Source organism: Cygnus olor, chromosome 3 (genome assembly GCF_009769625.2).
Source record: "Cygnus olor isolate bCygOlo1 chromosome 3, bCygOlo1.pri.v2, whole genome shotgun sequence".
Taxonomy (NCBI): Eukaryota; Metazoa; Chordata; class Aves; order Anseriformes; family Anatidae; genus Cygnus; species Cygnus olor.
The window spans coordinates 108,089,089-108,101,672 of NC_049171.1; the positions used below are offsets into that span (position 1 = coordinate 108,089,089).

General features: G+C 41.4%; 1 protein-coding gene across 5 annotated transcripts in view; it reads left to right on the forward strand.

The window, feature by feature from the left end:
* TTBK1 (tau tubulin kinase 1) overlaps positions 1-12,584 on the forward strand; it is a 107,382-nt gene that overhangs the window by 40,116 nt on the left and 54,682 nt on the right. For 4 of the 5 annotated variants that reach the window (XM_040553663.1, XM_040553664.1, XM_040553661.1 and 1 more), the window contains one exon: positions 26-130. In XM_040553663.1, the coding sequence (XP_040409597.1) occupies positions 26-130 (105 nt within the window). Of the gene's footprint in view, positions 1-25; positions 131-10,829; positions 10,911-12,584 lie in introns of those variants that run through there. The other variant, XM_040553666.1, reaches the window with a different exon arrangement.

Sequence of the window (12,584 nt, forward strand, 5' to 3'; positions counted from 1 at the left end):
ATTTTTTTTACTTCTTTTTGTCTAGTCCAATTTTGCCATGGGCCGCTTACCTTCAACGTACAGGAAATGCTACATGTTAGACTTCGGTCTGGCCCGTCAGTATACCAACACCACTGGTGAAGTCAGGCCAGTAAGTAAATTTTAAGTATTTTTTTGTTTCCAGTTCTGCTGTTGCTTAGGCAAGGAAAAGGTTTTGTTACTTGGTTGGTTTTGTGGTTGTTATGCTTGGACATTATATTGGACTGCGTTTTCTGCAAGGCGAGAAGCAGCACTTGACTTTGAGCTGGTGATCAGAGGGATGCTTGCTATTGTCTCACAAGATGCGTGGCTTTTATTTATTGTTATTGTTTTTTCCTTCAGGTTAATTGTATTTTCCATGGGCTTAGAATACTTACTGGGTGCATGCTGGCCAAGCAAAGAGAATGAACCCAATGCTGGCCACGTAACTTTCGCAGCATCAGAGAGCTCGTATACTTCAGGTCTCTGAGAGCATGATCTGGGGAACAAGGTTGATGGGTTCATAAAGCCTCTTAAAACCAACAAGAGTTTAGAGGCTAGCATGATCTCTGAGGCTGAGCTTCCTGTGAACTGTAGTGCTGTTAGCACCCTCGTCTGGTTCTGGTTTTGTGTCTATTGCCCACTGACTGGATTTCTTAGGAGTAGTATTTGTGTGCCTGCTTGAAGAGGAGGTAAGAGCAGGGAGCATAACTTGTACTACCTGGCCTGTGTTTTATCTTCAGTCCTTTTACCAGCACCATATTGTCTGGTGTCACTTCATAAGGGTGCCGTAGGCTTCAGACACTCTAGGTATTCCAACAAGTTGCAGTCAGAGCATTCCTAGATTTATTCTGGAATACAGCACAAGCTTGGAGGGATCAGACAATCTCTCTGTTTATCATCCTAGGCTAGTACCTTTAGGTCTCCACAACTTTTCCATCTGCGAGATATTAGTTGTTCTGGAAACTGTTGACAATGTGAGAGCTAAATTCAAAGCCTCTATAATGCAGGATATGGTTAGGGAGTAGGAAGAAAGAAAAGATCAGTGAGCAAGTTCTGTGTCTTGAGCAGATGAACATAGGTGGGGGATTTTTCTTCTATTTTTTCATATTTTTGTAAGCTTGTTCAAGGTGTGGGAGGATCATATATGGTAAAGTTCCATACACCTGTTCTCATATGCCATACTTCAGGTGATAAGTGGATTTTTAGCAAAAATAAAACAATAAAAATAATTTTCTTCAATTCCTTTTAGCATTATGCCTCAGTCACCAGGCTGTTTGATTCCTTTGTGTCCCTGCTGCCCAATACCACTATTGAGTTCCACTGACTGGACTCAGATTTGCTTAGAGAAGCACGGTGAGATTGCTACCCAAATAATGCATTGAGAATTGGGAAGGAGATGGGGCAAATGGGAGTATGAAAACAAGTGGAATTAGATTTTCTCTTCCCCGCCCCCACACCTCAATCTCCCTAGTTGTGCTTCTGTGTGCTCCTTAATCTGATTTAGGCTCAAAGTGCTCTCTAGAGTAACTGGTCTGTAGCGGTGGGGTGGTGAGGCTGCAGATGCCCAAAGTGATGTTAACCATCAGCCCTGAACAATAATATCGAGGAGGTGAAGCACTTACCCTTGCAGCTGCCTCATGCTGGCAGAAAAAGTAGAAGACTCTGCTCTAGAAGACAGTGTTGCAGAGCCACTCTGAAGCTCTGCCTGGAAGAAATCTCAAATGCTGACTAAAGAGAAGAGATATTTTCATATATTTTATAACTTTTCTTTTGTTTCTCTTTTTTTTTTAATTGAGAGCTCAGTCTTTCATTTCACCAAGAAGATTATTTCAAGCCAATAAGGTAGATTCTTCTTTCATCATTCTCTTTCAGTTCTTTTGTATGTGAGGAGTAAAATTCCCAGATATGTAACATAATCATCCTGTATGCATCTTTTCATCATTTGGTTCTGAGGCACAATATAAAATGTATGTAGGAGAAGGAGGTCACTCTCTTTTTCTGGAAGCACGTCTGAATTTCACTTTCAGTCATATTAATTTTTTAATAGACATTTTCTGCTCAGGTAGGTTCCATGCAGTTTCCTAGAGTTTCATGTATTACCTTATATTATGGAAAATACCATTAAAATACTTGCCATTTTTACATCCTCCAAAATTTATAACCTCAGTCTTGCTTGTCAGCTATTCTGAAACACTCTGAATTACTTGTTAGTAATACAGATGCTGGACTTGGCTTTTAGGATGTTGTGATGTGTTTTTGTTTTGTTTTGTTTTGTTTCATTTGTTTTTTGTTTGTTTTTTAAATCTTTGACATTCTTATTTTTGTCCAGTTTTCTATATTGAAAACACCCTTGATTTTAAAAAAGGGAAAGGCCAGCAATTCCATGGAACAAAATCCACTATAAAGTTTATTGACACTGATTTTTTAATTATTTTATGTCAATTCACTGATGTCAAACAGCATGGAATTTTTTTTTGATATAAAGAGGCAAGGAGCCCCTTAGCAGGCAGATAGCATAGGCTGTTGTTGAAAATGTTTCATTTTGATTTTTTGAGAGATTAGTTGAAACCATGACCCTCTGACATACCTCACGTGGGATGCTAATGTTAGCACAAATGCCTCTCTTTGGAGGAAAGCTATTGCACAGATTTGCTTTCATGGAAATAGTCTCACACCCCGATCAGTTGTCCCTTGCCAGTTCTTGCAAAATATACTGTACAATAGTCTGCAGGAACTCGCATGGCAGGATAGAGACAAAAGATGGTTGGAACTAGAAAGTGTGTAAGGAAGCATCAGCAACATTTTCCTCCTGTGTCAGCAATTAGAAAAAATTAGTTGTTTTCAGGAGTCTCATTACTCAATATTTCTCTGAGAGTTGTAGAAATCATTGTTTGATGTGTACTCCTTTGGACAGGTAGAGCAGATGTGTATCAGCCATGTAGCCGTTTGCTGTCCATTGTGTGCTGAGAGCTTCTTACAGCTGGACTGGAGTCTGTTACTTTGGCTGCCATCAGCATTTCCAGCATCTGTATCAGAGTCAACAGCCTGGTTAGCAGGAGGGACTCTGGCTATTATGGTAATCAGGGCAGACTGCCAGTGCAAAAAGCTAATTTTTTCCAGAGGTTTTCGGTTTCAAATGCTTGTAAGTGCGGACAGAAAAATGAAGCAAAAGAGAGGCAGCTTGACAAATTTCCCAGAGAAGATGCTGATTTCTTTACCATTTCTCCAAGCCCCCAATACCCACTCTCTCCTGTTTGAAAGGTGACAAATACTGGTTAAGAGCTGTGATCTGCATTCAGCAAGGCATGTCTGACCTGAGATTTCCCATTTCTCAAGGGAGTGCTGACAGTGATAGCGCACAAAGTATTCCTGGTCCATTACCCTTAGTATGCAGCACCAAAAAATATTACTTACATATTTACTGAAAAATAACTTGGTCACAGTCAGCAGGATTTCTGGGACTGTGAAACTCCTGAGGTCCCTTTCCTAGGGAATGAATCTTAATTTTGTTCAAAGCTGTGAAGTTTCAGTGAGAGAGATCACAAGATGCCTGCTTGTTTGTGGTACTCTGCCGTCAGGTGAAAATGTGGGAATTCATGTAGCTGAGGAATTACTGAACCTGGGACTTCCAAATTTGGGTGATGAACTAATACTGGAGAAAAGAAACAGTGCTCCTGTTCAATGTTGTCCTTTTTTTGTGACTCTGCACTTTCATTTCTTTATTTTCTGGTTCCGTTCAATGTTCACCAGAAAACTTCTTGATTGCTTCACCCAGACGTATTGCCTCTCCAGGCAGAGATCAGGCTTAGCCAAGCTCCCTGCGTGAACCAGTGCTTGCAACAGTAAGGCTCCCTTCAGTTGTCTAAACGAGGCTTCATCTACTATCTCTTCTTGATCAGACAGTCAGTAGCAGACGATTACCATTATGTTACTTGTGTTAGTTATTGCTTATCAGTTATCTATCAGTAGTGACCATCTGATCACCTGGTCCAGGGAGAGCTTCATACAGACCGATCAGTAGTCGGTCCCTGTATACTCTAGGTCACCCCTGATGGTGTTTCTGGTGCTCCCATGAGTGAGCAGCAGTGGATTAATAGTCAGAGCGACACACAAACCTTGGCAGTCTGTCCTTATCATCCCAATCCTGGCCCCCAACAAGCCACAAAGTTCCTGAGACATCAAGTCAGATGGGGCACCCATTTCCTGCAGGAAGGAGTCTTCAGTGATCACCACTCATCTTTGCTTCTTGGTACAAACATTTGTGTCAGGCTCAGATGGCTGTGAGGTCTCCCCTGACAGGCCTCATCACTCCTCACCTGCTCCCAGGTTACTGTGTCCATTCTGCAATCGCAGACCTGCGTGTGGTGCAGGAGCCTCCTGCTGCCAGCTCCCATCCTTTTGGGAGCCTCCATCTGTTTTTCCTTTGAACGTAGCTGCATGCTGTCACTTTTTCCTTGCATTGGAAGGGTTTAGGATCCTCACTTTCATAGGCTCTGTGAAGACTCTGTTGGTCTCTTGTTCACCCTTCCGGATGCTGTGCAGTCTGCTCCCCTCCTTCCCCACCTCACCAAAACTCCTGCACCTGGCAGCTCTGGGCCTGCACCAGAGCACTTGTTTTACACATGAGGCCACTGCAGAGGCACCAGGTGCTCTCTGCAGCCCGGTGCGGATGGACCGAGTTGTCCTTGTCTATATGCATGAGTGACTCAAAGAACACTGTGATCTTACTTTTCCCCTAGAAAAACTGCACAGGCTTTTCCTAATTACATCCCAACTAGCCATATCTCTATTGATTTTGTCATTTAGGAGAATTTCAAGTGTTTATTCTGATGTGGGGGGTGTGAAACTACATGGTACTTCTTACAAATTAGCACTGCACGTGCCAAAGTGAGAGAGAATGCAGGGGGGACTGTATCTGCCCAACTACATGTACCCTATGTGTAGATATCCAGAAGCAACTTCTTTAGGGCTGGAGGCAGGATAGCAGATGAGATGTATAGAGCCAGTGAAGCAATTGTTATGGTCCATATGGAACAGAGTGAAGAATGCTACAAAACTTCAGTGCCTTTTTACAAAAACAGATGAGACAACAGAGTTAATAATGCATATGATACCACCCATCCAGTTTTAAAGAGGGTATTGCAGATCTAAACAGTATTCAGAAGAGAGCAGTGACAAGCTCACTTGGAGAGGGATCATAAAGATCGTAATTAGAACCTGGAAGAAGAAGAATAAAATAAATGTTATAACAGTCCGTAAAATACTATAAAGCCTTGAGAGGGGAGTAAGAGAGCCTCTGTTCTCTCTGGTTACAAAGGAGCAAGATATTCAGTGAAACAGGTGATAAACCTAAATAAATCCCAATAAAGGGATGCATTTGTTCATGAGGCATCGCTTGCTGCCACACATAGTACGCACTGGATGAGTATGTGTGCAGGGCAGAAATTGTGGTCTAAATAGCAGTGATGACACGGTGTGTGCTGTGATAAAGAAAAGAACCAACTGTGGAAAAAATGCCAAAGGTTGTTATAAAATCCAATGAGGAGGTTATAAAGTGGCAGATGAAATTCAGAGTAGGTAAGTGTGAAAGGTGATGCTCGTGGTGTGTTTAAGAGAGAAAGAGTTCTAATTCCCATATTTGTTAGTGGCCTCTGAGCTGACAGGTAGAGCTGATAAGTGAAACCTTGGTGTTATAGAATATCTATGTCTTCATGAAGCTATGATACTTTAAAGAAAGGCTTTAAATAGCAAAAGTCATCAGGAAAGGAATATAGGAAAAAACAGAGATCACTGTGGTGACACTTGATGAGATGGGGAAGGTTTTTCAGAGTTCTCATATCATACCTGAGAAAACTTCAGACCCTGGGACTGATCTGAGGTAGTGTGAGTATCTGCTGGCCTTGTTCTTGAAAAGAGCATATCTTTGTATTGGTCAGAGGACGATGGTAGCAGTAGTTGCAGGTATTAGGCCATCTCTGTCATCTGTGGTCAAAAGAGCTTGCTCTAGAGTGATTTACTTTTTAGCCCCTCTACTCTGAGTCATTTGCAGGGGCTTCACTTCATGGCTGACTGTGGGAAAGCTCAGCAGCAGGCAAATGGGTAAATAGAAAACCTGTTTAGAAACATTTAAAAAATGGAGATAGGTGAAAGAACAGATGTTGCCTTCCATACTGATGGTGTTCCTCCAGAACCTTTGCACCCCATTTTTACCTGTATGCAAAAGAAAATTGGGAAATGTGGAGACTGGGGGGCGGTAGCTTGGGGGCAGTGTCATCTAGGGCCAATTAGAACTTTGTCCAGGCTACTGAGATGTAGGAAGTACTTTTTTCTTCCTTTAATACTTAAAGCAATGCTTCATCCAAGGCCACTATCCTTTCTTTTTCAAACTTATGCAGCCCCCTCCGGTACCCTCTTCCCCACAGGATCTTCCCAGGATTTGTGCTATTACATAACTTTGGTGGCAAGGAAGTGTAGTGTTTTTTTTCCCATCCAGGTGGGATGGTACAGTTTGAAGCTGGCAGCTGTTTAACCTCTTTGTTTCTCAGTTTTTCAGTCATGGAAGGCTTGGAGATCTGTTTAAGAAGAGAGAGGTTATGGAGGGTAACTATTACTTCAGCTCCAGTTAATAAGTGCTTTCAGATGCAGAGGATACTCTTCTGAGAAACAAATCTAGTTTTTCCTTTGTGACTATTTTTTTTGCCTCCCTCCCATGAAAATGTACATTTTGAGGTGAATCCCAAGACCGTCCATGACAAATTTGACATTACAGGATACATAGACCTTTTCTATGAATCTACCCATTCTTTCTTCTAGATACAGCCTTCTGCCATGGCTGAGACAGAGACAAGAACAGTCTTATTCCCTGTAATGTCCCAGTTGCACAACTGACCTTTGCAATGCAGCAGTGAACTGTAAGCACTCATTGCTGAGGTATATTTTAGACAACAGAGCTAAAAAGCTAGAGAATGGGTTGAAAGGTTGTCTTTTAAAATTTTTGGAAGTATCTTCTGCAGCAAGTGTACAAGAAAAATTGTCATCTCACCTTCATTTTTATAGCAGAGTGTGTTCAATACAGAGAACTAGGGCTGAGTAGAAAATTTGAACTTGGAGGGGAACAGAGACATGAACACTGTTATACAGATAATATAATGAGCAGCCTGTGCTCGTATGCTGGAGGTGTGCGGGGTCTTGAAGGTCTTCAGTGTTAATGTGGGTCAGTTTTTTGACAATAACTCCTTCATCGTTACTGGTCTTTGTTCAAGTCTGCTAGGCTTGTCACTAACATGCCATACAGACAGCATTATGCTTTTCCTCTCTCTGTGACACCCTGCCTTCAGAAACATATTCCCCGTGGTTCCACGGATATTAATTGAAAGTGATGGAGGTTTTAGCAACTTGGTCTTATTTATTAGAGAACAGAGGAGAGGAGAGACTATGCTATGTTTTTCCAGGAGTCTCTCTCCGTTTGCAGGGTCTGACACTGAGCTGTTATGCTCAGCAAGCATTTTTTTTTTTAGCTTAGTCAGCTGCAGCCCATTGATTAGATCTCGATCTCCTCGTGGCTCAGACTGCACTGCAGTAGTTTGCAGTGCCTTGCTGAAAATACCATGCATGTGCGAGGGCGGCTCTGTGATTCAGTGGGTAGAGAGGAGAGGTTGTAGGCAGGGCAATGCATAGCCTGTGTAGACGAGCATGATGAAGGCTGCAGAAATGTGTCAGCTAATTGATGTATTTATTTTCCAAGTGTCTGTGCACAGTGTTAAAAATAGACTTCACTGCAGTGAACAAGGTATTAGAAGAGGAAAGTATGGTACATTTTGCTAAAGAGTAGTTTTCCTCCCTGCTGGAAAGTGAGCTATAAAATAACACAAAGGATGTTAACTCCTACATCCTAAGACCCCAAATATTCAAACATAGAAGTCCAGTAGCTTTTATACGTACTTTTTACTTGAAATGTATGTAAGAGTATAATGTTACTGATAAGATTAACAGCTTTGCAGTAGAATAAACAGATTTGTGGAGCTGTAGTACTCAGAGTACTATATTAGCTTAGGAAGGGACATAATTTTTGTCGTTATATTGTGAAAAAGGTAATCGCAGAAAAGGCTGACAGCACAGCATAATCACATTAATTCACTTAGAGATGGAAAGAAAGAAAAAAGCGGACCTATGTCTTTAAAAATATTGCACAATTAATGTATTATGAAAGTGCCATTTCTGTGGGAGTGGGTTAGTTACAGAATGTTATAGAACATTAGAACTATAGGACAATATAGAAAATTATGTAGAGGTTCTCATTGTTACTCTTGTTGTTGGAGTACCAAATTTGGACTTAGGAAGGGAGTTCATGTTCTGTTTTAAAACATTACAACTTTGGAAAGCCTGTGCAGTTTAAATGTATCAAAAGCAGATTAGTTGATGGAATTCAAAATCTGTTGGTGAGTAGGGCTTTTGTATCTTGTCCATTAGAACTTGCTGGTTTTTTGCTTTCTGTGCCTGGAAGCCCTGGTGCAGTGACGGTGACCTCAGATCACCTATTTCAGGTTGTTGGTTTTATTTTTTGTAGTGGCTCTCTCATTAGAACTCTTGTACTACAGGGGCGAGGGGAAAGGAAGCAGTCAAGGCTCAAATCCTATATATGCCTGAAGGGCACTGAGGTCCTATTTTCCATTTCTGAGTGCCTGTACTGCCATGCTGTAGGGGGTTTCAAAACACCTGAATGTGTCATTCCTTCCTTTCCGATTGGTGCTGTTCCACTTGAAGCTCTGATTATTCTTCCCATTGGACTACAGAAAGAGGAAAAGAAAGCTATTGCTCTACTCAGTGGTGAGGGAACAGGGGCTTCACTCCCCAGGCAAGTGAATGTTGAGTTGGATTGCAGGTCAAGTCTCCCCTACATCAGGTAAGTGCGTTTGCTGCCAGGTTACAGAGTGCCTGTCACACGCTTCCTCTCTTGATAATAAATATTAAATTATTCCATGCAAAATGGATCCTTTCCGACATGGATGTTCTCAGACTTGTATCTCAAAGCATCCTGTAGCTTACAGGTGTGGGTGCACTCTGGAAGGAGGGAGATGTGATTTTCATGTCTGTCTGGGGATGGGGGGCGTTGGACTTTGCTCTCCTGCATCCAAGTGATTACCACGGCTGTCTTTAGTCTTCTGCCTCCTTTGAAAAGGACCATCTTCTCCACCTGACTTCAGGAAAGCATTAAGAGCTGGAAATCCTAAATGAGATGTATCTAATTCTTTACAGCTCTCCAAAACATTTCCAATTCGCTCTTATGCCTGCTCTGTGTAATAAATAGTGTGTGGAGGCCTTATCTTTCTTACTTAGCACTTCCCGTGCTTTCCATGGGGATATTCAGTGCTACTTAATCCTTTGCTTGACTGTGCACGTAAGAAACAAATGCAACAAATGAACGTTCTGAGGCCAACATTTCTTATTCAAGAATCAAATGACAAATGAATAATAAGATTACAGCTGAAATAAGCTTTTGATATAAATAAATAAATAAAATTGGTCATTCTTAGCCCGATTTCTAATGTGAGGAATGCATTGTCATCCTCATCTCCAGCGCAAGCTCTAGTGCAGAAATCATGTACTTAGCCTGTTATTCAGAAAGACAAAACGATCACTTCTCTGTTTTCAGTGTTAAAATCCATTGGAAATTTTGAGTTCTCGTAAAATGAAGAAGAAAAGATAGCCTTTTAACTCATATCTTTCACATCTTTTGCTTTGGAAAGAATACTCTAGGACTACTAAGTGACTTTCTCAAAACTAAATTTGGTGCAAAATCTGCAGAATTCATAGAACTTGCACATTTTTAGATAAGAGGAATGGTGACATTCAAATGAGAAGCTCTGTTGGGTTGATTGCTTTTGATGAGTTGATTTCTATTGGCAAATGTATGTCTCAGCCAAGGTTTTTCTTCAGTTTCCTGAATTGTGTTTTAAGGTCCATTATAATATTAGCTCTTGCCTCTGATCAGGGTGGTCGTTGCATTTCCATGCTGTGTAATTCACACCTTAAGATAACGTGTCTGTTCACATGGCTTAAAAGCAACACTGATATTTGGTCTGCTCTCTTGCAAACCACCGTTCTGCATCCCACCACAGGTGGCAGAGGTCTAGCGTTCTGTACAGGGCACTGCAGCAAGCATCAGGGAAGGGGAAATTGCCTGAATTTGGCAGCTTTAAAACCTGTGAAGTTGGCCAGCCAGTGACTGTGAGAAGATGACTGGTGAGAAAGCAAGGTGGTGGTTGCAGAAATAAACAGAAGTCTGGGGTGGGAACCCATAAATAATCAAACGGTGAAAGGGACATTTCTCTTAGCTTTTAGAAACTAAAACACTGATGTTAGAACTTGCCCTGGGTGAAAAGTGCAGGAGATGGAAAAGAGCAAATCCCCTTGCTGGTTACTAATATCAGTGTGTTTGACTGGGGAGCAGAGGAGATAATTTTAGGGAGGCAAATCACAGTAGAACCTGTATGCATCTCTGCTCTCAAATTTGTTTTTTATACTTTCTATTAGGAGTGAGTGATATGTGATCGGGGGAAGTTAGTCTCTAGAGGGACCCCTCTCACCATTTACAGAGCACTCACAAACCACACAAGCTCACTCAAAGTTTTATGTCTAAATTAAACCACATACAGCATGGGGCAGCGGCGCTGGGAAGGATGCTGCGGGGTGACAACAGCTCAACAAGACGCCCAGGTTTCTGAAGGGATGCAATATTGAATTGTTTTTTAATTTATTTCTGTTTAATTTTTCTCCTCATTTTGTTGTTTTTTATCATGTTTTCCTTTGGGTTTCTCTCTGTTTTACAGTTCTTTTGGGCTCTTCTTTTGAGGCTGTGTTTGATGCGTTGGCTTCCCATCCGCTGCTCGTAACCATCTCTGCTATGAGTTGTGAGTGAGCCATCATCATGCTTCTGGGTTTTCATTTTGTTTTGCACTTTTGTTATATATGGAAGTCCAAATTACACCTGATTTTCTTTTCCCTCATGATATGTTTGTTTTTCAGCAGGATCCTGACAGCTACCTAAATGTGCTGCAGAGGCCTAGAGTATTTGGGATTCTGCCTGAGGGGCTGGCAGACATTTGGGCAGTGCCAGAGACTGTGGTTTTGTCCCTTTTTGTGGTTTCAGAGGCAAGGGGAGGGGAGTTCTCTCATCTGACGTTTTTGACTCTGGATTTCTCTATTTATTCATTTCTAACTCCCTACTGGGACAAAATGTGCTGCTGCTGTTAATGATTCTACAGAGTACTGCTGTTTAATGACTCAAAATGCATGTAAAAGATGCAGAATTTGTCTCTACAGAAGAAGTGTAGATGTATCTCCTTGTAAGTCTAACTGCTGGAAGCAGGAAATTCCTAGTAGTCACAAAGATACGTGCTTTTTGATTAATTAAAGCTTCCTTTCGCTTTTCCTTCTTACTCCAACTTTTCCAACAAGTTATTTCAGTCCAAGATGCATCTCAAAGTGCTTGCTGTGATCTGTGACATTTCCTCCCTCCCCTTAGCACCTTCTCTTTGGTCTGTGCTAACTTTCCTTTCATTTTCTTACTGCTGGAAATTCCTTTCCTGTTTCCATGACAGCTGGGTTAATGATCCCAGATGACAACAGGCCTGCCAGGGGCAAAGGTGGTGGATCTCATGAGATGTTTGCACAGGCTTCTAGAAGGCTGGGGAGGAACCAGTGGTCGTGTTCTGTGAGAGTACCACAGGCGTAAGAAATAGCAGAAGAAAAGTACTGGCACTCAAATATAAGCTTTTAGAAATGGAGATGAAGAACAGGACCTTAAAAGTAGCAATCTAGAGACCAGTGAGGCAAGAGGAAAAGTTCTGATGTCTAGGTAGGAAGATGGCGTAAGGCACAGGAATTTGGCATCAGGATGAAATGGGAATGCTCTTGAAGTAAGAGGAGCATATACAGGAAAGACAGACTTCATCTGAATCATAAGGAAGACACTGTTGGCCCTTAAAATACAAATGATCATCCATGTTTGAACTGGAGAATGAGAAGAAGCTGATGGGTGCAAGAGAGCACGCAATTGCAGACGATGCATCCACTCTGTACATAATTTTGTTACCAAATTTTGTCTTTGTCTGTGATGTAGTGTACATTGCCAATATATTGAAAGGAATATAATTTTTGCTCTAAGGTACTAGTCTAACACATTCTCCCAAGCTAAAACTCATTTTAAACCTTGCTTCTGACACAATGCAATATATTTCATATCTGTCATCTCCCTGACAGCTCTGTGTAATAAATTACTTTTGCTTGTGTGCTAGACACAATCTGAATTCAGGAAGAGACAAGCTTTATCCTGAGTAACATTTTTTGTAGTAACACTGATGTGGAAAAAATAAAAAAAGTAAAAAAATCATTTATGGTTTAAAACTGTACTTCAGCTTGCTAGCTTTTTTCCTTACAGTTTTGGGGATTCAAATCAGTCGGACTATGCATGAGTCCGTAATCTGAAGTTCTTAACTGTTAGAATTTCAGTTCTGTGTCAGGTGGGGACAGGTCTGGACAGCTGTGATGCTTTATCCAGACTATCCTCCACTGCTGGGTGATGC